Raw genomic sequence first — 25,597 nt, 5'->3', positions numbered from 1 at the left:
CACCAGGCTCATATGTAGGAAGGAAGGGCTGTTCAAACTAGGTCCCATTTATGTACATGGGCCTTTAAATCCAACATGGAAGCACCCACACAGTCTAGTTCTAAGAACCAAGCCATGCGGTCTAGTGTTTTGGGTGTGGCAGGCATGGAACTACTTTCCCTGGAACTACTTTCCCTGGAACTACTTTCCCTGGAACTACTTTCCCTGGTACTATATAAACCACACCCTGACTGCAGAACACGCTTCGTGTTATTCTGCAACCAGCAGCGTGACGTTCACCGTGTCCAGCTCCTGGTCTTCATCATCTTCCTGTAATCCTGCAAGAACAAGATTATTCTGTTTTACCTGAGAAAACACCATCCAGCACTCTGCATCTCAACTGGGCTGCAATCTGTGGAAGCCGAGAGAAGAAACATCACTCACCTGTGAGTACTAGCTTAACGACCGCTACCACAGCTGCTGTTCGAACATTGCGACCTGCAATAACGAGAAAGGGAAAATCAATATTAGAGCGCGCACTTCCAAAACATCGAATTCCATCATTCTTACCTGAATTCCATCGCGCTACGCCACGCTTTCATCCGGACCACCACAGCAACATCTGCTAAGGAAAAGACACAAATTCAGGTTTGCTTTCAATATTAAACCACCACACAGCGCTGTACTTACCTTAACGGATTTCGGGGGCCTGTTTTTCATCGCACTCTCATCCACTCGCAGCACCACAGCGGCCTGTGAGGAGAAGACGACGACGACACAGGTTAGCTTTAAAAGACAATAAAGGCGCTGCGCGCTTTCTCTTACCTAGAAACGTGCCTCTCCATCCGGCACGCCAGCATCAAGACCTTCGCACCTGAAAAGGAGGAGATAAAGACATTAACAAATTTCCACCATAAACAGAACAAAGACTTACAATTAACAAACCTACCTGCCTACCAGCAGATACGGGGTCACAGAAGGCCTGGGCCCAAGGAAGGCTACTGCACCAGTGAAGCAACTCTGGCAGCTCGCCAACAAACGCCAAGCGCCCCTGCACAAGAAACGCAGGACGAATAGCTCACCCTACAAATAACTAAGGTGAGATTCACCCATTAGTGACAGTTATCACAAATCATCCCTTCTGTAATTGCAGATTAATTCTCCTGCACCGGGCAACTACGCATCCAGGGTTCCAGATCTCAAAGCCTTCCAGATGCCCCCGGGGATATCAGGTGAGCGTAACAGTCTGGCTTCAGAGCTGCCAGAAGTACGGATACTGCTCTCCTGAACATCTGTGAAGACCTGCTTTGCAACACCCCCTGTTCAACCGTCTCCGTGATAACCTGGGTATCACCGATCAGGCGCTGGCTTGGCTGACTTCTTTCCTCTCCGATCGCCCCTCCCAGGTCCAACTTGGGTCCTTCCTCTCATCTATCTCTATCTCTGCCTGTGGTGTTCCCCAGGGGTCTAACCTCTCTCCCTGGCTGTTCAACCAGTACCTGGCACTTCTTGCCCACCACATTCCCGCGCTCTGCCCGAACTTTCAGTGCTATGCGGATGACACTCACTCATTTTCAGGCTCCCTTCAGCCATCTCTTCTCCTTCTCTCATCTCCAACTGTCTGCTATCGAGGGGTGGTGCGCCGCCAATGATCTCTTCCTTAATGCCAGTAAGACTGAGATTCTCTTCATCTGCACACCCGCTCCCTCCTTTCCTGTCTCTCTTGGCCCTCTTCCTGCTCCCACCTTTGAGGCTAAAAACCTTGGGGTCATCTTCGACTCCACACTCTCCTTCTCTCCTCACATCTCTCGTGTCCAAGAAGTCACACTACCAGCTGCACCTCCTCAGAGGTATTCTTCCTTTCCTCTCCTTCCCCCAGAAGCTCACGGTCTCCAGAGCTCTGGTGCTTTCTAGGCTGGACTACTGCAACAGTCGTTCTAAATCTGCCTGCCTCTACTCTCCGCCCTCTGTGTTACGCTCACCTGATTCCCACGGGGGCGTCGATCTGGACTGGCCCGCTGTTGCTTCCACCAGAGTAACACGTAGAGCCGAGATGACAGACTGGACAGACCCACTTAGCTTCGTTTGTTGGACTTGTACGAATATCTTTCTGCAATGGAGAAAGGGAATTAACCTCCCGTAATCTGAGCGTTAACCCGCCTTCCCACTCCCCTTGTCTGCCCACAGAACACTCCTGAAGTTCCCTCTTAATCTCACCTGAAGATTTGGAAAGATGAGCTCTCCATCCTGCGTCGGGCGCATAGACGACCAGTTACTTCACTGGCGTGGAGGAATTGGTGAGTTCCAGTATTGACTCTAAGTCCAATTGTTCGTAAGAGTTCAAAAGTCTGATCTTCACTCTGCCAGATTCCTTGCAGGTTGTGGATTTAAACCACCAGAAGAGTTCCAAGTGGCAATTGGTAAGATCTTGGTAGGTCTATTGTGGTTCTCCCCTTTGGGGCCGGGGTACAGCGATGATGCAGAATTAACTGCGCCGACCCGAAATGAGGTGAGTACCCCCCTGTGGTAAATCAGGTAAGTCTTTGGGGGCGATTTGTATTGTTCTTGTTTTTCCCCTTAGGGGCCGGGGTGCGGCAGTGATGCAGAATTGACTACGCCGACCCGAGATGAGGCGAGTACACCCCTGTGGTAAATCAGTTAAGTCTTTGGGGGTGGTATGTATTGCCCTTGCTCACCTAGCTGTTCTTCTTGTTGAAGAATGGCCTGGAGGTGCTGGATTCGCGATGGAGTAAAGGAATGCAGCCTTGGTTGGTGAGTTCAGCGCGGCGCTGCGAGGTGCGTGGCAATGCACCTGAGAAGGCTTCTCTCTTCCAGATCGACGATGTGCTGGATCAAGGATTCAGGTAAGGGTTTTGTTCTGGCCTCTTCTCCTTCTCCTTTTCTTGTTCCAGGGCTGAAGCGGGCGTGGCTGAAGACTGGAGCTGCTGAAGACACGGTGAGCGTTACGCTGCAGCAAGCAGAATAACGCGAAGCACGTGTGGCTCTCCGGGTGTGGCTTAAATAGCCTTGGAAGAAGTCCCAGGTAAGTATTCTTCCTCAGCCCCACCCGAGAGGAAAGGAGTCCCTGAGGTAAAGTAGTCCCTTTAAGCCTCATTTGGCTTGTGGCTTCGTGCAGCATGGTCTGCATCAGGTAGGTATGCAGCATGGTCTGCAACAGGTAAGATTTCTGTAATGAGCCTGGCGCCCATGGCGCCAGGACTGTAGCCAAAGAGCCCCTAACTGGGGTTTTTGGGCATGCTTCAAGTGGCATGATGCCTGCTTCCGGGTTTGCTGGGCCTGGTCTGGCTTTCCGGGGGCAGGCATCGTGACACTGTGAAACTCATCCAGAACAGGACTGCGAGACTTGTCCTTGGCCTCAAGCCCAGGGATTGTATCTCTAGGACTGAAGTCTCTGCACTGGCTCCCGGTGGCTGGAAGGATTAAGTTCAAAAACCTCTGCCTTGTCCACAAGACCTTCTGGGGCCTCAATACCTTCAACTCTCCTTCTCAAGCTCTTCACTCATCTGCCTCCAACTTCCTCAGGGTCAGTCGCTTCCCCAAGCAATAAGTTGGTGGTAGATCTTTCTTCGGCTGGGGCCTCCCTCTCGAAACCCTCCCTGCCTCTCTGAAAATTGAGGAGAACCATCTCCGGTTCCGGAAGCATCTCAAGACCTTCCTCTTTGCCTCTGCGTTCTCGCCTTCTCTCCCCTGCTGAACTCCTGACTGAAACTGCACTGGTCACCTGGCTACCCTGTTTCCCGGGCCCATGTTCACTCCCCGCCAGTTGCACACCTGCACTGTCCCCTGGCAACCCTTGCACTATGGGGCTGGTTCTGTATCCCCACAGGCCCCACCAGCACTTGACACCTGATGTCTGCACTTACCCTTGCACCTGCCACCAGCTGGACGCACTTCTTATTTATTGTACCTATTTATTGTTTCTCTTTATCTACTGTTTATCCTATGTACTGCACTAACCCTCCCCCTTCCCTCTCGCACATTTCCTCTTCCCCACCTCCCCAGCACTTACGCTCTCTGTCACCTGGCCTAGGAAGATCGGTGTCTGTCTTCCCTCTGTTTCCCCTCCCTTGCCTCATCGCGCCTTGAAACACTTGTGTATAGGCGCGTTATAAATGCCATATCATATATCATCTATATGCATGTTTGAGGCTTGTGGATCTACTTAGAATCACATGCTTTGCATAGGCCAGCATCTAGTGGAAGTCGCAGAGTATTTCACATGAAGTTTTCGAAGTTCAAAAAGGGACGTTGACAGGTCGTGACTGTAATACTAACCCTAGTTTGACGTTCCCTGTACCCATGATCCCTCACATGTCGAGGTCCCTCAGATTTATTTCTGCCATTATGGCAAGTTGTTTTCTAGCAGAGTCCTTAGCTGTGCGCTACTTGAGTTAGATTTCTTCTAAAAACTTCTCTCGTCTTTTGCATTCAATGTAATAATTCGACGGCTGATAATCGGAGCTCCTCGACTGCTGATCCAGGCTGCTGAACTGGGCATCTACTCTTACAACGGGCTTCGGCCTAACAAGTAGGGAGAGTTGGGGGGTCTGATCCGTTCATTTTTGTAGAATACATTCCACCATTTCCTGCCCCTACTATTCTTGTTGCTGCCTCTGTCTGCCTTCCATTATGGAATGCACTCCCGTTTTGCCCTAACTGTAACCGGAATTTTTCATCGGGTAGACAAACAATGAGTTTGTAATCACTGCATTCCGCGTGAACATCTCGAATCTCGTTGTACTGCGTGCAAACTCTTTCGTCCTAGGACCCTAAAGGAGCGCAGGACCAAGAGGTGGGCGGCATACGCTATGTCGACTGAGTCAGTCTCCTGCCGGGATCTTCGAATCAGACCCCAAAAGCCAAGGCAGCAGAGACTCCAATTCGGAGCTCCTAGACACTACCGCAAAACTTTCCAGTTACCGCATGCCTGTTCCAGCATCGATAGGCAGTTGCAGCGCGCTGCTGAGAGGAAGGCCTCTGGCGATAACTCTGTAACCAGCACACACCTTTTCCCACAAGCAAACCCCCCCTGCCACTCTAGCTGTCCCTTCGACAAGTCCATCGGTGGAGGGCTGCACACCGTCAGTTGACGCCTTCCGGCACACCAACATCACGTCGACCATGCCTGATGTGGTTCAGCCTAGGCGTCTACCACATGGCGTTCATACACACACACACACACACACACACAAAATCTGGCGAAAGGTGCGCATAAATGCTGATCGGCGGTTGAGGCAGAGACGTCGAAACGGGCGTCGAAGAAGCATGTCGCACACGCAGAAAAAACACCACAAGGAGCTCCCTGCCCCTGATGAACAGGCTTCTCAGACCAGTGAAGAGTTTGAGGAAGAATCCCCTCCCCTAGCTTCCGCTCAATTTGAGGACACCATGGGGAATGTGGATTTCATGAGCAAGTTGCCCACTAATACAAATCCTAATGAGCATCCTCCTACAGTACCAGTGGAACCTTCTCTTTTTGGCCCCGGCCAGCCACCCGGGGAGCCTTCACAGGGTGGTCCTGTTGACATTCAATCCATGCAAACTGACCAAGACATCTGGACAGATGATCAAGGAGACCCCGGTAAGGATTGGGAGAATACTTACCTTCAGGACCAGGACAACCCAGATCTCATTTCCATCAACCCTGTGGTAGAGGAAGGTGGTCGCTCCTCTCCCATTACGCACTAGCCTCTCCATACTGAGCTATTAAAGAAGGCTGCTCAACACTTTGGCATAAACACGGATGAATCTAGCTCCACAGGGACTGACTTGGTGGAAAATATTCTTAATGAGAAGGCCTGCCAGCCAAGCCATACCCCTCTTGGAATCCATCAAAAAGAGGGTCTCCCCATCACTATCCACCCCCTCCCTTACTAGGGCGGTTAACCCACTGGTAGAAAAGGCCTTCAGGCCCTCAGGCCCTCCCCTTCAAATCCCCTCTAAGTTAAGGGACACGTTAAGCCTGACTCCCTAGTAGTTACTATAAGGATGCTCACGGGCAAGTTATGTGAACAAAACAGGATTTATTAAGTTTCCAAGCGGAACACTAAAGACCCCCAACCTTCCCTCTCAATATCCTAAGCAAACTGCCTCCCTTCAAGCACAAACATTCTCCTAACATAACCAGTTGACCTCATAGCCTCATGACATTCTAAACATTACTGTATTCTACAAAGCAGGTCTACATAACACATCCCCTTCCCTTGAAAACAAAAATCATTAGCAATCCCAAGACTTCCATGGGATACATTATATAAACACCGAAACAAGGAAAATGTCTTGCAAACAAAATATACATGGCATTGCAATGGAAACTTATTAATCACAATATTATGCGTTGTAATATGAATATAAACAAAACACTGTTTACATCTTACATCTTTGTAAAAGCAGCCTATACCCGTAAAAGTAGTCTCTTAACCCACCTTAGCAATACTCGACATGTTCCACACCTGACCACTCTCCAACCTGACTGCTCCTTTGAGCACTTGCACCACCCACTTTCCTTGACACAGCACCCTTCTTCACCCGCACCATGTCGCCAACCTCCACAACACTTGCCTTCCTCGGAAATTTTTCATTCCCGTTCCTCAGCCACCGCTCCTTTCGTCCATCCATTATTTTTCTGATCTCCTCCACCACACCATTGGTTTCTCTAGCCCTTCCCAACCACGCCGGAGATAGCATTGTATTTGGTTTTCTGCCTCTCATGAGTTCAAAAGCGCTCACCCCCGTTCACCACCACATACACCAGCCAACCTAACAGCATCCTTGATGCTGCGATTCAGCCTCTCAACCATGCCTTTGCTCGAAGGCTGATACAACGCGGTGCGCTTGTCTCACACCACATCCCTCCAGATATTCCTTATACAAACCACCCATAAATTGTGGCCCATTATCAGTATGGTTCTGGGTAAACCCTCCCTTTCAAATATCGTCTGAAGAAATTCCACCATACATTGACCCGTTACATCCCTTACCACCTTGAACTCACTCCATCGTGAAACGTTATCCAGCAAAACCACAAACCTACCACTTCCACACCCTAAGTCCATTAGAACAAGGATATCTAGAGCCAGATCTTGCCAGACACCTCTCGGCACCTATACTTTATTCATTGGCTGCAATCTAGCTTGGATATGTTTGTATTTGTGTTCATATAGCATTTTAGTCCAAAGCGCTTTACATTATAACAGAATACATAGAACATTAGAACAGTAGAAGCAATTTACAATCATGAATTAAACCAATAAAACAGTAGGTAGAGCAATTAATCTGTGAGGGGAGAGGGATGGGTTGAGGAAGGGAAGGAGGAGGGAAACAGAAGGGGTATAGGGTGAAAATGAGGAAGGGTAAAGGTAACGGGGAGGGAAGAGAGGATCATAGGGAAGATTCGAGGGAAGGTAAGAGAATGAGAGGGGGAAGGTTTCATGGGGGGGGAATGGAGAAAGAGATTTCAGAGAAATGCAGAAGGAGGAAAAGGTAGGTATAGCGCGGATTGAGAGGGGTAAGGAGTTCCAGTGCATGGGGACTAGGAGCTAAAAGGAGCGAAAACGGGAGGAGGGACGCTGAGCAGGAAGTGGTCAGCTGACCGAAGGGGGAGGAGAGATAAGGGGGAGCAAGTTTATGGAGAGATTTAAAGACTAGACGGAGGAAATGAAATTTAAATTGGGAGTGAATGGGAAGCCAACCAAGAAAGGAAAGCGAAGAAGAAATGGAGTCATGAGGGGCAAGGAGACAGTGGGTACGGACAGCTGAATGGTAGATGGAGTTGAGGGGGCAAGATGAGAAGCAGGTAGTCCAAAGAGTAAAGAGGAGCAATAGAATAGGCGAGAGAAGATAAGGGAGAAGATTAAAAGTTTAGTAGCACGGAAGGTGAGGGAGGAGCGGACTTTGCAAATATTGAAGAGGTGGCAGCGACAGGCGCGAGAGGTGAGAGAAATGTGTGGGAAAATGAGAGGGAGGAGTCAGTTAATTTTTCCCTGACCTAGCACATTCTTCACACCCTCCAACCACCATTTCCACATCCCGATCAAATCCTGGCCACCAATAATCCGCCTTTATTATTTCTTTGGTTTTAAAAATGTGACCCTGGTGTCCTACATTGATCAACCTACTCAATCCATTAGGTACCACCAGGTGATCCCAACGATACAACAATCCTTCCTTCAAACTCAATTCCAACCTCACTTCCCACAACGCCCTCTCTTCACCACTTAACAATCTCTTCTCAGGCCATCCATCCCGCACAAATCCGACATTCCGTCTCCACTTTTCGTCACTCTCCAGTGCTCCTACCCACTATTCCTTGGTTATCATTCCATCACTGGTGACCATTACCATATCAGTGGTGCCTTCACTCTCGCGGTCCATACTTCTGTTATTATCATTATTTTCCTCTGCTCTCAACCTCGAAACATGATCTGCCTGAACATTGTCTTTATCAGGTATCACTTCAACTTTAAACTTATGGCATTGCAATCTAGTCACCCAACAAGCGACCCTCCTTGATAACTTGTCCAACCCTTGATTTTCAAAGATTGCTTTAAACGGTTTGTGGTCCATCCGTAACATAAACTCATTACCCCACAAAACATGCCATTGGGGCATTGAAAAATTGAGGCAAGCCAGAGCCTCCTTTTCAAGCACTGAATAATTTTGTTCTGCACCCCTCAACATTCTGGTGGCATGTGTAACCACCACCTCATTCCCAGCACCCACCTGCGACAAAACAACACCAATACCTGCCTCACTGCCGTCCACAGCCAGAGTAGTTTCCTTGCGCGTAACAAACATGGCCAACGCCTTAGACATGTCAATTTTTCTTTTAATTTCTCGGAATTCATCCTCGCATTCGCCATCCTATTAAAATCCACACCTTTCTTCAGCAGAGACATCATTTTCCTCACGCTATCTACAAACGTATCTACAAACCTATGATAGAATTCTATTGTCCCAAGAAAGGACCTCAATTCTGCTTTGTCTCTCGGTGACTGTACTCTCTTGATCCCCTCAACCAGCTCTCTTTGGCTTTAGCCCTTCTTCAGAAATCTCATGACCCAAATAGTCTACGACCTTTGTAGAAAATACTCACTTCTCTCCTCGAAGAGTTATTCCTCATTCCCTGAAGATACGTAACACCCCTTCCACATTCCTTTCAAGTTCATCCTCACTTTCACCACATATTAAAATGTTGTCTTGGAAACACCACACCTTGTTCATTCCCCCTAGAATTGTATCCATAATTTTCTGGAATACGGACGAGGCAGATATTAAACCAAAAGGCATACGTCAGAACTGAAATATACCATCATGCGTAATGAATGCGGTGAGGTTCCTCGACTCCAGTTCCAAATCAACTTGATGGTATGCACTTGCCATGTCCAATTTAGTAAATAGCTTGGCGTTTCCAATGCGACTCAGCAATTCCCCCATATTGGGTAAGGGATGGTGATCAGCAACCACACACTTGTTTAATTCTCTTAGGTCTACACAAACCCTCAATTTACCACTCGACTTCTTAACCATCAAATGTGACCACCATTCAACTGCCTTTGCAGGTTCTATAATTCCCGTCCTTTCAATTTTTCAAGTTCCTCATGTACAGCATTCCGCATATACAACGGCACCGACTGTAACTTGGCACCTACGGGCGTACTGTCATTTTTCAACACAATCTTGTGTACCATTCCTTTCAAGCAACCTACTTTGTCGGCAAATACCTCCGGAAATTTCTCAATGAAACTCATCTTACTTCCCACATGGAGAACATGTTCCTCTGTGTTTGGATCCAGCCTTATACGTAAACCTTTTTGCTCCCTCCATCCATCCCAAAAGCGTTTCTCCATTCGTCGTAACATATACCTTTCCCTGAGTCACTCTACCTTTAAACTCAAAGTCAGCCACACAGCATCCAATTGCATCTATTCTGCTACCATTGTATCCTCCTGGCTTTTTGCCTGATGGGGCCAGAGCCCCAATCTTGCTGCCCACAACTTTCTCATACACACTTTGTGACATCAGTGTTATTTTAGAGCATGAGTCCGCCATCATTCTCACTGATCGGCCATTCACACTGATCCACACACAGGGATGTTCAGTCATTTTCTTCCTTGCATTTTACCATGTGGACCGTCACCACTTCAACCCTTCCATCATCATCAGAGAGACTATTGTCGTCCTCAACATAAATCACCTTTCTGCCATCGCTGATTGAGTAATTTTGACAGCATTTCTCAAAATGACCCCACTTTTGACACCTTCCGCACACAACTCTCCTTCCCGGACATATAGGGGAGGTAGACAAATGTCTGGAGCTGCCACATCGGAAGCACAGACGCTCCTCCCGCTTGGGACCTTTTACAACAGCTTCTCTTTGGGGTATACTATTTCCGCTACCACCCCTCTCAGACCCACAATCGTATCCCTTTATGCCGTTATCTTTCTTCTGATCCACCACTCTCAAAACCTCACTAACAGGAATTTTGTCTCCTTGATTGCTAATTTAGCAACACATTGTAGATTATGCTCTACTCTTTTTGCTATTCCTAGAACATCTTCGAGATTGGGGTCCTCTTAACCATTCGAGATCGGTGTCCTCTTAATCCTATTTCTTCACGGATCCTATCATTGGAACAATGTAGCATAAATTGATCTCGAATATGTTAGTCTAGAGGGGCGCTAGAGAGCCCGACCAAGAGGGCCACGGGCCCGTGAAGCTCTCCAGCACGTCTGCTATCCGGCCTTTTATCCGGTAGTCTCTGCGGAGAATCTCCCACATTAACGACGGCATTGGCGGCTGTGGTGTGTTGGGCGCTTAGGAGGACTCCTTCGGAGCTGTGGTGTGGCTGGCAAAGTGCTAAATATCCTGCGTGCGGCTGAGGACAGTGCCCGCTTCGGAGACGTGTGGGGGAGGTGCGGGCCTGCAGAGCAGTGCTGAGGTGGCCCTCCAGGATCCCTGCATACAGAGCGGCAGCTGCTGGGGTCGGGCAGAGCGCGATGCCCGCCCCCGCTTGGACACCAGCGACCTGAGGAGCGGGATCCGACAGGGTACCCTCTGCGGCGCAGGAAGCAGGTGCGGGAGGAGTGCGCTGGCCCGTTCAAGACTGGCGGAACAGCCTTCCCGCGGACTGCGTGCTGTGGAGGCCGCTGCTCAGGGGACGGAGGAGATCTGGCTGCTGCGCGTCAGTGGCGGCCGAGAGCGGCAGCGGTGGCCGCGCAAAGGTGAGCGGGGAACCGGCGGTGTCTTTCCCAAGTTGCGGCCCTGCATGCTCATAGGGGCGAGGAAGAAGTTTGTGCGCCTGGCGGTGGTGGGGGGTGGGCGGGCGGGGCGGCGTTGCCCATCTGGCCCTGCGGCGCCTGTCTTCCCTGCTCTGTGGCCGCGGACTCCGCCGGGCGCTGGGAGCCGACCCCGGCCCCCGCGGGTGGCATCTTTTGTGAAGATATCTCGCCTAGTCGAAGGATCTTGGTGCATAGGAGGACTTCTCGTCCTGTTGGGGGCTTGGAGGATAGTCCTATGAAAAGGTGGGGGAAAAGGTCCGGCGAGGTGAACCAGGAAGATTCATAAGCCCCCAGAGGAGCTACATTGGGGGTATTGGCTACCCGCTCTGAGTTTGATGCTCCACGCCTGCTGGCGTAACATGAGGCCTGATTAGGTGATGCTTCAGGGCGCCCAAACAGCTGCTTTCCCTGTGATTTATCTGACAGCTCGCTTATGTGAGCAGGCGCCGGGGGAGGCGCTAAACCCACCCGTGAAATGCTCATTAATCTGCTGACTGTTGGAGGGTGCTCCCCCCTTCCATACCCCTCCGGCCCCTGCCGTCTCGGATATTGGTATGTTTGGGAGTGTACGGGATCTGTGGTGCACTAAGGAACCAAATGTTAAGCGGGGAGGACCTACCTTGATGGTGTGGAGGTGGGTGAGACTTCGCTGGGAGCAAATTGTGGGCATTCCTCTTCTGTGGAGACGGGTCCGGGGGATTCTTGGTGCATGCTCTCCTGCCTGGTACAGAACCCCTGATGATCCCTCATACCCCTTGGATCGAGAAACAGGTGACTGGGTGGCCTTGGCCATTACACCCTACACGATACTATTGTGCCCAACTTAGCCATGTCCAGGCCGGGGAAAGGAGGTAAACAGCAATCCAAATTGATTTTGAGATGTCAACACAGGCCAAGAGTGGGGGACCGGTGAGCGAGATGGAGCAGACGCCGAGTTTAGGGCATGATACATATCCGGTGGCAGCCTTTCAAGACATTAAAGCTATGCTGCTGCAACTGCAGTCCGGTATACAGTCTTTGGATGGCAAGCTGGATACCCTGACTTGTAAGGTAGACCACATGCAGGTCAGGCTGGACAAGCATGGAGAAAGGCTTGATCAAGCGGAAGGCCGCCTGTCGGGGGTAGAGGATGTGGCAACGGCGGTCTCAGGTGAAATGTCAGAAGTCAGGAAAGCCATGAGAGAGCTTCGGGAGAAGCAGGATGATCTCGAATCGAGATCCCGCCGGAACAATATACGGATTGTCGGCTTATCGGAGTCGGCAGGCCAAAGAGACATGGAACCACTGGTGGAGGAAATCCTGCGGGAGACCATGGGTTCGGACGGATTCTCCCCGCTTTGTATTGTGTAGAGGGCACACAGGATCCCCAGTGGCCGCAGGCCGATTCCGGGTGCCCCACCTCGACCATTGATTGCCCGCCTACTGAACTATAGAGCTAGGGATGTGGCACTCCGGAAAGCTAGAGAGAAGGGTACCTTGTCCTACAAGTGGGATGTGATTAAACTCTTTCCGGACTTCTCCGATAAGGTGCAGGCGGCCAGGAAATCTTTTTTGGAAGTAAAGAAGCGGTTGAGGGACAAAGGTCTGCAATATGTGATGCTATTCCCCGCTAAACTACGAGTGGTCCACGGGGGAAATCGTTATTTTTGCAGTCTCCGGAGGAGGCCTCTTCTTTTCTTGACATGTTGCCGAGGTCTCCTAGATCACAGATGGGAGAGGCCTGACACCCTTTGGCATGGTTACAGCTTGGAGCTATTGCCGTCGCTTCGGATAGCTCATGATGGATCCGTGAGCAGAGACATTTATCCTGTGGAGGTGCGAAGGAGGGTTGGGCTCGTAGCTGCCCCCGGAGCGCAAGCTGATTTTGAAAATGTTGATGGTTGTTGAGGTGCTGGAAAGTTGGGGATTCCAGCATGGGTGGGGGGGGGGGTTGTGGGTCCGTGGGCTGGAGGGGCGGGGAGGGAAGGTGGCGACCACTGACAAGTTGGGGGGTTGTCGGTAGAATGGGGTGGTGGGAGGGCGTACGGGGGGACCGATGGTGCGCATTGGGAACTTGGGGGACCCATGGGGTTTGCTGGAGGTGGGAGAGTGAGTGGTTTATTATCTGCTGATGGCGTCAGTACATCTCATGACCTGGAATGTTAGAGGTCTTAATAGTCAGCCCAAATGTCGGAAAGTCTTGCAGTATCTGGAACGTCATAAGATTGGGGTGGTCTTCCTTCAAGAGACCCATTTGACATCGGAATCTGAGTCTAAGTTTGGTAGAAGCTGGGGGTGCCATAGATATTTTTCGTCTTATTCCTCTTACTCCAGGGGTGTAGGCATTCTGGTGCATAAAAAAAAAATATGCTAGTCTAATTTCACTCCAAATTTACAATTCAAAGACAAATGTCTCAAAGCAGTAATGAACTCTTCCACATTTTCCCCTTCCTGTTATACCCTCATACCAAAATAGTAGCGTTCTAGAACAGTACTTATCTTTGTTTCAAAATGCTTATCTAATTTCAACAAAGCTTTGTCAAAATAGTTTGCACCACCCCCCATATCCAGTTATGTAATATCTGGTAGTGTCAAAGATCCTCTGACCCTCATAACCTCTGAAGTGCATCAGCATTGATAATTTGCGTTCTGTAGACATCCCATTTCCACAAGCTGCCTTCATATAGTAGAGAAAACCCTTTTTGCATGGGCCCCATTTTATTTTAGGTTGCCCTGGCGTTGGCATAAACATTTGGGGACCTGGTACTCCAGCCATTTCCATGTTGCAAGAAGTCACTCCAAGGATGCCTGCAGTACTTTATCACTTTAAGGACTTTGTCAATCCGACTGAATCCAACACACCCACAGTGTAGTACTCTCAACCATTAGTCAGTGCAAGACAGTACCATCACCAGGATACTCCAATCTCAGATTTAGTGCAGCGTTGTCCACGTATAGAGCATGGAAGAATGAGTTGCTAGCCTGGTGTGTTCAAACCCGAAGGATCGCCTTCCCAAATGGGCCCTGGGTGATATGCGCGCCTTAGCAGTCTGGATCTCTCTGGTTGATTTGGTACGGAGTGAAGGACTCCATATGTATTATCAGTGGATGTAGTATACGTAGTACGCCTCATGTTGTCACTCCGACTTGCGCCTCCACGTTCTGTATACTTATGGGCGGGTGAGCGCCACGTGGCCACGCCTACTGGACAGCTGGGCCATCAATCAGGCAATCCATACGCAAAAACAAACTCAGGAGTTGAGCCCACGTTACCTTGCTGGCACCAGGGGCAGGGGGCAGCCAAACCATTCACCGGTCGCTTCGCCACTCTCAGCTGGAGCTGTGCCCACGTTACCCTGCTGGCACCTGGGGTAGGGGCAGCCAAACCATTCACTGGTTGCCTCGTCGCACTTGCAAGCAGATGTGACAATGCGGTGGGGCGGGAGGCCAAGCTTCTAACCACAAAGGCTGGGGTTCACGGGTTACTCGTCGCCAAAATAAGGATGCTCACAGGGCAAGTTATGTGAACAAAACAGGATTTATTAGGTTTTCAAGCAGCACACTAAAGACCCCCCAACCTTCCCTCTCAATATCCTAAGCAAACTGCCTCCCTTCAAGCACAAATATTCTTCTAACAGAACCAGTTGACATCATGGCCTCATGATATTCTATACATTACAGTATTCTACAAAGCAGCTCTACATAACCGTTAGCACTACACAGATGAGAGCAGGTGTTCCACTCTCGACCTCTGGAACACCTCCTAACAAGGTGTGCATACAATTGTATACCGTAGGAAAATGCATCACCACCTCTGCTGCATGCCGTACCAGGATAGCAAATACTACTACTACTTTGATTGCCAGCTATAGCAACACCCAGTGGGGCGAGGTCTCACGTCACCTGGACTTGGTACCAGAGCCAACACAGTCCCATCTGCTCAAAATAACCATGAGGAGAAACCGGTTTCGCAGTACATATTGAAGAATGTTTTAGGCTCTGCAGACAGCTCTGGTAGGGTCGTTAAGACATTCCTGGCTTAGCGACTCGGGGTGTAAGCCAGAAACCCAGACGGCACTTATTAACATGTCCATCGAGGAGGGCTTTTTCATTGGCAAAGCAGTCAATGACGAGCTGGAGACGGCAAAAAAGGAGCACGAAACAATTAAGACTCTTGGTCAAATTTCCAGTAAACCCTTTGTCCCAACGGGAGTGTTTAATACACGCCGAAACATTCGGCCGCAAGGCTCAAGGAGACCAGGCCAAGCCGAAGCAAGCACGTGTAGTGCCTCTTTCTATTCTCCACACGTTCAAACGTCTTACCAATGCCAACAGTGGGTGTTTCGCAGGGGGAAAGGCCGAGGCATATATATTATGGTTCATCTTTACCCAGAGTGGTGGCTACATTCATGTTGATTAACCTGATCGCACCATGAAAACATGGTGTGCTCTGGACAGTAGTTGGGACTTCTTGGTTGATGAATGTAATTAAACATGATGCACTTTGGATGATGCAGAAGTAGATATTCACTGGCTGAGCAGGAAACGTGAATATTGTAGTAACTGAAGAGGTCCCTGATAGGTAGCACTATGCAGGAACAACACCAGGAAACTTGATTAGTTTTGCAGGAAAATTCTGTTGAGGGATTTATGTATATTGAATTATAGCTAAGGCTTTATTTAAAAAATATAAATTTTTGAGACTAAATTTCTGTAGCTATCCATATCGTACCATTTTTCTACATTTCTTATACAGCCTCCACTAAAAGTTGGGGAAATTGACCCTACCCTGATAAAAGGCAGGCCTGTTTTTCAAAAAGGTATCCTTCAAGCATATTGACCAATTAAAGGAGGAGCTTGGAGAAGATGCCATAAAAATGTTCACATATTTGATGACAGAAGGGCCACTCTCGATGGAAGAAAGGAAAGGTACATTTTTAGAAATTTGGCAGTGTGTGAAACGGTGCTAACTCATGAAGACCCTAGGAGAGTGTTTATATGTACTTTTTTTTTTGTATCCCAGATTGGGCAGGAACCATTGAAATTCAAGCAGGTGTGGAAGAGTGATGTCGGTAGGACACTATCTGAGGTATTTTGGGATAAAATCTGTAGAGCAACATTTACAGGTTAGCTGTCAACACATTAACTGGCGCTTTCCTTCAGAATACTGCACAGATGGCACTATTATGATCCACACAGGTTAATTAAAATATATGGTCAGTGAGCAATGTCTATGCGAAAGGATGCAGTAAAGGATGCTTCTAGGGAGAGCTCTTGTATTGGATTCAGGAGATAACAATGATTGACTTTCCTAAAGACCCCTTGCTATTTCTCTCGGGGCACCCCCAGAGGGTTGGAAAGGAAGGAGTGAGTTAAGCTTGGTTGCTTAAGGCACTTCTGAATGCGAGTAGATTGGCATTGGCACAGAGTTGGAAATCCACTCTTCCTACAAAGCTGGGGTGGCTACATGCTGTGAACCACCCTTACGATAAACAAACCTTTTTCCTGCACGTTGAAGGGCTTGTCTTTTTCGAAAATGTTAGTTTCTAGCCAGATATTGGTTAAACCCAGCCTCAGTGTCTAAACATGACTCATTGGGTACTTTTTTGGCTCTATTAAAAAGAGAGATGGTGGGAGTGTATGGGATGGGGGAGATACGGGGTGGTTGTGAACACTTTTACTCGGGATGGATGGATAGATAGATTGAGGGAGATAATTGACCTAATACAAGATGAACAAGGAGAAACGGAATATTTACTGTGGACATTGGCATTAATGGCAGACGTTAATTTTTGTTCTTCACTTTATAGGGGGGGGGACTGTCTAGATTTTAATCTGAAAGAAGTGGCTTATTTGTGGTGTTTGAGCCACACACATTTATATAGGTTATTCTGCTCCATGGACAGACTACAATTAATATTAATTGGCAGATATTTTCAGATGGCGAAGGGAAGATGTGTTCCATTAATTGTTTTATCCTTTTTCAAATGTTATTTACTTTTGTATAAAATTATCTTCATGGCAAATGTACAAAATCAGTAAAGAGAATTTAGAAAATAAACATTTGCTGCTACTGAAATTGCTGCTGGCTTGAGCCACAACTACAGCCAATTAAACTTCAAAAGAAAATCAATTCCTTCATAAATTCTCTCCACTTTTGTTACTTTGAACCATACATTGATGGGCCTGCAAGATATGATTGACGGCTTAGAAAGCCAAACAAAGCACTTGCATTTCCCTTTCTATATGTTTTTACAAATGAACACCGAAGTAACCATGGCATTTCTGTTTGTATTTACATGTATGGATTGGATAAAATGAAAACTGGTGCCTTGAGTATTTTCTTTCTTTCAATAGAGCCCTTTTGTGAATATTAAGTTGATTACATACATGCTTATTTAGCTATCTTATGAAGCCATTCTACCGGGAACATGTAATAGGATAGGTGTTTTACCTAAACATGTATAAAAACAAAATGATGAATATGGATGCAATAAAATCCATGATCTCAAATAATAAGGTTGTTATAAAACAAGTAGTGGTCTTGGCTCGCAAGTGAGAGGATGGAGCGTTGCGCCAAGTGTTATCTTTATTTAGACCATGCCCAGTACCAATGGCAACTGAAGTAAAATTCCTTTCTCTGAGAGATGAAACAGACTCTTACCTAAACCTACTGCAAATCTGTTTTTCGATGATGCTAGCAGTTCTGCACGTAGCAGCCACATCTGTGACAAAGTGCATGCTATAGCTGTTTATTCACTACCTTTCATTTCCACTTTGTCATCCTTTTCTTGTCATTCACTTTCCTCTTTTCCTCTCCTTTTAATCAGTTGTTTCTTTTCCTCACATTTCTCCCCTTCTTTTCTTTGCTTTCTTTGTTCGACCCAATCATTCTCCTATTTTTCTCTCTTGTTTTTCCACTCCACTGCTTCTTTCCTCTCCCTTTTGCCTGTCTCACACTTGCTCATTTCTTTCTTTGTTTTCCTGTTGGTAATTTGTACTTCTCCTGCCTTTGTTTTTCTGATTTCCTTTTAATCAATTTTATTCCCCCACTTACACTTCTGTGTATGTTAGCTTTTCTCACTCATTTCCAGTTTTTCTTATTTCTTTTATGTTGGTTTTCTCTGTCGCTATTTACTACTTTTTCTCTGTTCTTTTTTTCGTGTTTTTGTGAGATTGATATCCAGAGCAGTCAGTGTTTTGCAGCACACTGAGATAGGAACACTTGCACCTTTTCCCAGCATAACATCTTTGTTTGCTCTGCCACAGCCCAGAGCAGCGGTTTTCAGAACACATCAAAGATGAGAAGAGCTGTGATTTTCAGCAGCGGTTCATCCTAAAGAGGGACGATGCCAGCATGGATCGGGACGATAACCAGGTAAGAGCATGAGGTCCTCACTCCTCATTGGGGCCGTGCAAACAATGTAACTACTCCTGGCAAGGTTACTGTGTGTAGTGGGGAGAGCTTTCAGTGTTATTGGTGAGCGAGCACAGTTATTGCTGAAGGCCTTCATAAGTGCTTTCAAACATGATCGCTTGTAGGGTTTGATTTAGGTTCTGGGCAAAGGCTGCTGGTTTGAGAAAGAACAATGGCATCTGAAGTATTCTGTTTGAGAACTGATCCAAAACTGCACTGATAGCAGTGCATGCTTCCCTCTCACAGAACAGTGATGACATGAAGCATTAACATTTCTCCTGTTGGTTAAAATAATAAATCATTGTGGCAGATGAAAAGCCTGGCCATGGATGGTTAATCCATAATATATATTGCATTCAATTTCTTAATTGGAGTATAAACTATGATACAGAGAGGGTCGACACTACTTTAACTACCCCTTAACTGCCCTGGGTCCCCCCCCGCCCCTACAGTGCGAAGGCCTTTTTTGGTGATTTTGGTATGTCGCTATACAATGCTTTGTAACATGAGATATCTCTGCCAAATTTGGCCCCCCCTTCTTTTTCCCACATGTAGGCGGTCGTAACGCCACCCAGGAATCCTAGTTTGCTGTGGGGGCGGGGGGTGAGAGAAAATAACCAAAAAGGGAGAACTATTGGGGTTTTTCAAAAAATGCCAATAAAATGATGTACAAAGAAGCCTGTGTTTTTTTGCTGAATTCCCCATTTTTTGATATGGTTATCAACCGTTCGTGAGAGGTAGGCGATTTGGGAATTGTTTTCCAATAGGACATGCGTGGCCGGAATAGAAGAAAAGGGTATGAAAGCTGAATGGGAGGACAGAAAGGCATACATTTCTGAAAAGTAGACAAAATTCCAAGTTTAGGAAGGGGTGATTTGCGCAGGTCGGGCAACTATGTAGGGAAAAGTTCATAGTCTGGGGAAAAACGGGAAAATGACAGAAAAAAAGGTAGGTGGTGGACATGGTTGGCCTGGTACGGCAATGGCTTATATGAATTTTGAGAAAAAAAATGCTCCGCTACATTTTCCCGACTTGCAGTTAGGAAATGAGACCAGGTTTGCCTTCTTTGTTCACTGTCTTTTGGCGGGCTTCTGCCAAGAAGCCCTCCTCAAGGCGCCTGGGTGTCTAGGTGGGCTGAATGTGAGGGAGGGGTGTAGTTCCCCTCCCCCCCTGCACAGGGTATCCTAGGAAACCCAAGCGCCTTGAGGAGAGCTTCTTGGCAGAAGCCCGCCAAAAGATAGTGAACAAAGAAGACAAACCTGGCTGCGCAAAGTAAAACACAAGAAGGATTTTAACCAAAAAAAATGGCGAATAAACCGCTCCAGAGCCAAAAGAAAAAGTATTTGGTCGAGCGGGTTTAAGTTCGAGGCTAACACAATAGCCTACAATATTACCACGGTTATATAAGATAACCGCGGTAGAAAATTAGGGTAGATACCACTGCCACCAGCCATGTCTAAATGTTAAAAGAGCGAAACAATGCTCTACGAGGTACAGATAAAAAGGGCTAAGAGTCAACCCTTTCAGTACTCCATGTAAGATGGTGTGTACTGGATCTGTGGTTAAATTTGACTAAGTAAAGTTAATGGTAACTTTACCGGGGTACAGTAGTCAGCCTCAGAAATGGAGTCGGTGGGAAGTCTGAACGACATCCCTGTGTCACTGCACAGACGGTGCTGTGTGACGCACAAAAGAAGGGGGCTACTGAAGATGTGTACTCCAGAGTCCACAATCACAAAAACAGGTAAAAACACATAGCAAAACACAAGAGTGGTGAAAAGCTCACACTCTTACCATGTGGAAAGAAATAACTCCAGAGATCCAGCAAAGCTCCTGAGGGACTCACTAGGTAAGGGAAATTAGCCATGAAATGAGATTTCTCCCTAACACTTGCGTCCCCTCCTCCCCCCAAGACTAAGGGACAGGAGGATTTAATCCACTCCTGGATGGTTCTCATACCTCTAGTCGGTTACAAACATCCTAGAGAGACATCAGCATTTTGGTGGTCACTTCTTGCTCTGTTATCAATGGAAAAATCAAATCCTTGCAGGCAGATTGACCATCTGAGTAACTTTGGGTTTTCCCCTTTCATTTGCATCAGCCAGCTCAAGGGTTGGTGGTCAGTCTGAATGATGAAGGTATGTATGGTCTAAACCTCTTCAGTGACCACACAAATTGCCCACCTTGTCTCAGGATCCTTTAACTTCCTGCTGATGAAACAAATGGGGTGTTCCCTACCTTTCTCATCCAGTTGACGAAGGACTGCACCTGTACCTACATTAGAAGCATCAGTTTGTACAATAAAGGGTTGGTGATGGTCAGCAGCTCTTAGGACTGGAGCTTGACAAAGGGCTTTCTTCAGACCTTCAAATGCTTGATTGCACTCCTCATTCCTTGACCTTTTTAGGAAATTTGGGAGAGGAGATGACATAAAAGAGAGACGCTATGGTCCCATAGTTCTCTATGAAGTTCCTATAGTACCCAGTGAGACTTAAGAAGGCTCCCACTTGGGTTTGAGTAGTAGGGGTGGCCCAGTTTTGTACAGCTTGTACTTTGCTAGGCAGTGGCCTTATTTCACCACCTCCTACCTCATGTCCAAAGTAGACCACTGAACTCTGACCAATTTGACATTTGCTTGCCTTTATGGTTAGATGGGCCTCTTCCAGCGCCTGCAATACAAAGCCTAAGTGTTCAATATGTTCTTTCCATGTAGGGCTGAACACTGCAATGTCATCCAAGTATGCCATGTATAAGTCCTCCATCCCATTCAGAACTTGATTGACTATTCTGCCTGCCAAAGCTCCAAAAATCCCGCCCGGAGCTCCTGGAAGAGATCCAAAAACTCCTTTCCTTACGAGCGATAAGTTGGTTTCTCAAGAGGAATTAAGTCAGGGATTTAATTCCTGTTACTTTCTGATCCCAAAGCAATCCGGCAGGACCCGTCCAATTCTGGACCTTTGAGACCTCAAACAATTTCTGTCAATCGAGACCTTCCACATGGTGACCATTCCTCAGATTCTAGCATCTCTTCATTGAAATGATTGGATGGCATCTATAGATCTACAGGATGCTTATTTTCACATCCTCCATCTACAAAGATCACAGTCAGTTCCTGAGGTTCACCATAGGAAGGTCTAATTACCAGTTCTCATGTCTTCCCTTCGGGCTCAATTCTGCTCCCAGGGTTTTCACAAAAGTTCTGGGGTCTGTCAGCCTACTTTTTGGTTAAGGACAGTACATATATATCCATACCTAGACTGGCCTTTCAAGGCCCAGTGTCCAGGAGAATTGCTTAAAAAGATGCAATTAACATGCCACATCCTTTTCAACCTGGGGTTTTCCATAAATGTGGCAAATTCCAAGCTAATTCCTTCGCAAAAGATCCAATTCCTAGGAGCAGTTATAGATACTACTTTACACAGAGCCTTTCCACCCCTGGAAAGGGTGGAAGATATTCAACAAACCATCGTAAAGTTCAATACCCATCAGATTCTTGCAGGTTGGTGGTTTCAAAGGCTCTTGGGACTAATGGCCTATTGTATAAACCTAGTTCCCTTTGCAAGGCTCCACATGAGAACAGTCCAGTGGCATCTTGCTTGCAGCTGGAACCAGCTGTTGCATTCACAGGAAGTGAAAATTCAAATTCCAAAACCAGTTCAGGACTCACTACTCCGGTGGAGCTCACCAGAGAACCTGTTAATCAGTTCTCCTTTTCAGCCTCCTCTTCACCAAATAGTTATAAGAACGTACCTGTTGGAGTACAGTTGGTGGGGAGCCCATTGTCCAAGTCTAACAGCACACAGTGCACAAAGGACCACATAAATGTCCTGGAACTAAGAGCGATATTTCTCGCTCTAAAATCATTTCTTCCCTCACTTCAAGGATAGGTGGTGAAGATTCTAACAGACAATACCACTGCAATGTTCTATATCAACAAGCAGGTTGGTACTTGTTCCCTCCCCCTGTGTCTCCTAGTAGTGAAGATTTGGTATTGGGCCATTCAGAATCACATTTTCTTGTTGGCGTCCCATCTGGAGGGAAAAAAGAACGTCCTAGCAGACATGTTAAGCAGGTTACAGCCTGCTCTGCATGAGTGGGAGCTGAAGTAGCAAAGATGATATTTCAGAAGTGGGGCCATCCATCAGCAGACCTCTTTGCCATCCAGCACAACTCTCTACCCTCGGTTTGCATCAAGGCAAGGTCAGGGTCTTCAGTCCCTGGGAGATGCTCTACATCTGGATTGGTCGAAACTAACACTTAATGCGTTTCCACCTCTCGCATTGAAACACAAAATATTGCTCAAATTCAGAATGTCACAGAATCTGACAATGATTCTAGTAGCCCGTTCTGGCCTCGCCAGATTTGGTTTCCAGACCTCCTGGACTTAGCGGGGACTTCCAAATTAGATCTCCCATCATCTAGGAATCTTTTGACTCAACAGAAAGAGCAGGCCCTTCATCCCTCCCCTCAATTGCTGAACTTGAAGGCTTGATTCCTGAAAAACCTGCCTTTTCCCACTTACATTTGTCAGAGCAAAATATAACCATGTCAGCTTCTAGGAAAGCTTCTACTAAGAAGCAATATCGTAGCAAATGGTTACGGTTCTGTCACTGGGCCTTGGACCAAAACCATAACCCTCTAGAGGCTTCTATTGAAAAGTCATGTCTTTCATGTTTTATTAGTTATCAGCTATTGGTGCATACCTGAATAGAGAACACTAGTCTTTCTCTCTTTCCAACAAAGCCATTTGAAGGCACTTCAAGGTCCTTCTACGCCTACATCCCCCTATTCGTGAACCTCCACCTCAGTGGGATCTCAACATGGTCTTGTCACCCCAATGCAGAAACCATTCGAGCCTATGGCTTAATGTGAATTAGAATTTCTAACTTGGAAAACGGCTTTCTTAGTAGCCATTACTTTGGCTAGAAGGATTGGAGAGCTACAAGCTCTCTCCTCAAAGGAACCTTACATAGTGTTCCATAAGGATAAAGTAGTCCTCCTTACGGTCCCCTCCTTTCTACCTAAGGTTTCTGATTTTCAGTTAAATCAGGAAGTATGTCTTCCCGTTTTTCTTCATAGACCTACATAACCTACATGCGGTAAGAACTGTAAAATTGTATCTAGAAAGGACCAAACCGTTCAGAAAAGCAGATCAGCTCTTCATTACTTATGGGGGTCCTTCCATCGCCAGATGGGTTATCTCCTGTATCTCCAAGGCTTATGATATGAAAGAGCTTGCGACTCAGCAGAGACTTCGGACTCATTCCGTTAGAGTCAAGGCAGCGTCTGTAGCCTTTACCAGGCATGTTCCCATTGTAGACATCTGTAAAGCGGTTACCTGGGCTACCCCGCTTGCCTTTTGCAAGCATTATGCTATGTATACATCTTCTAGAAATGATGCAGAATTCGGTCGAGATGTGCTCCACTAATTGTTTCACTGAATTCCCTACATGCTGTCTCCTCCACCCTTACTTATTCTAAGGCTTTTTAGTCTGGTCCCAACCATTTGGGAAGGTGGGAGAGCCAGGACAAAAGAGAAATGAAAAATTACCTTCATGGTGATGCAGGTTCTAGAGGGCGCTAGAGGGCCAACCAAGATGGCCGCTTTCTAGTGAGCTCACGCACGGCCCGTGATTAATCCTGCCCAATCCTCCTTCATTCGGACCATCTTTGCCCTGACAGAAGAACACCACTGCTCGCCAGACACTGCTCTGCCGTGAAAATTGTAGCAAAAACGTAAAACCTACGACCTAAAACGCTACCCCTCCAACTAGCGCCTGAGAAAAAACAAGCAGGCCCACTAGAAGCCGGGGCTTCTGTCCGCCCCCTTCACATCCTCAAGAGACAAAGCCACACTGAACCCTCGCAGGCTGCGGGCATAAGCCAGGGGCGCACCCTCCCCATGTCCCCCCCCCCCACATCAAGAACTCCACCACAGCACTTGTGGCCTGACCCTGAGAGGAGGGTCTGCGGCCGCGGCTCGAGCGGTGTACCCCGAGCTAACCGGGCTGCTGCCTGCCCACCTGCGCGAGGGGGTTGCTGGGTGGGGTGTGGGTTTGTGCCGCTCCCGCGGCTCCCCCTCCTCCCTCGCGACCGAGCCTGTGGCACGGGACGGAGAGACCAGAGCGCAGACACCAACACAGAAGCCGCGCACTGCGGCCCCTCCTCCCTTCCCGCCCGAGTGAGAACGGCCCCTCGCGGGACCTGCTGAGCGTGCAGAAGACTTGGAGCAGACGCCGATCTGCGAGCACCACACGCAGGTACGGAGCGTACGGGGGGGGGGACGCGGAGTTAAATACTTGAAGTCCCTCCCGAGTCCCCCCTGTGCACTCAGACTGCCTTTACTTTCAAGCCGCCAACCCCACTGAACCGGCGTGGCCCCCTCCAGTACTCCCTACGCAGCTTGGGGAACTGCATACCAAGACCTCCTGCTCCAGCAAAAGTAACAGGGGGAAATAACTACCACACCCCCGCAACACCCGGAGGAATAGAATGCATGCAAAATCTCACCGTGGAGGCAACAAAGCTCCCTATTCAACCAATACTGGACCACCAAGCCCCGCTGAGACTTTTAAAAATTAGCACTTGGAAATTAAACTAAGCGCCGCGCCCGTCCTCCACAGACCCATCGGAACACTGCTGCCCTTAACCCTTGCTGCAAAACGCACGCCATAACTCATTGAAAGGAGACAACCTATGCCCCGAAATCACATACAAGTATCAAGACCAATACGAAACAACCCCCAACAGCGTAGCTCTGATGGGGAAGACAGATGAGTCACAAAAAAAAAAACTTTGAACCCGGAACAATCCCTAAAACCCCTAGAATACAAGAGGAACCTGAGGCCCCTAGTGCCAGCGGATTCCAAATTGAGGAAGGAACCTCCTCCACAGACATCAAAGGGCTCCTACTAGACTTGA

General features: G+C 47.8%; 1 protein-coding gene across 6 annotated transcripts in view; it reads left to right on the top strand.

Moving 5' to 3' along the window:
* R3HDM2 (R3H domain containing 2) overlaps nucleotides 1–25,597 on the top strand; it is a 2,186,793-nt gene that overhangs the window by 918,136 nt on the left and 1,243,060 nt on the right. For all 6 annotated transcript variants that reach the window (XM_069653574.1, XM_069653576.1, XM_069653575.1 and 3 more), the window contains one exon: nucleotides 18,529–18,637. In XM_069653574.1, the coding sequence (XP_069509675.1) occupies nucleotides 18,529–18,637 (109 nt within the window). The remainder of the gene's footprint in view (nucleotides 1–18,528; nucleotides 18,638–25,597) is intronic.

Source organism: Ambystoma mexicanum, chromosome 3q (genome assembly GCF_040938575.1).
Source record: "Ambystoma mexicanum isolate Mex_15411 chromosome 3q, UKY_AmexF1_1, whole genome shotgun sequence".
NCBI lineage: Eukaryota > Metazoa > Chordata > Amphibia > Caudata > Ambystomatidae > Ambystoma > Ambystoma mexicanum.
The sequence above is the reverse complement of the archived record's forward strand: the minus strand, read 5'-3'. Positions and strand labels throughout refer to the sequence as shown.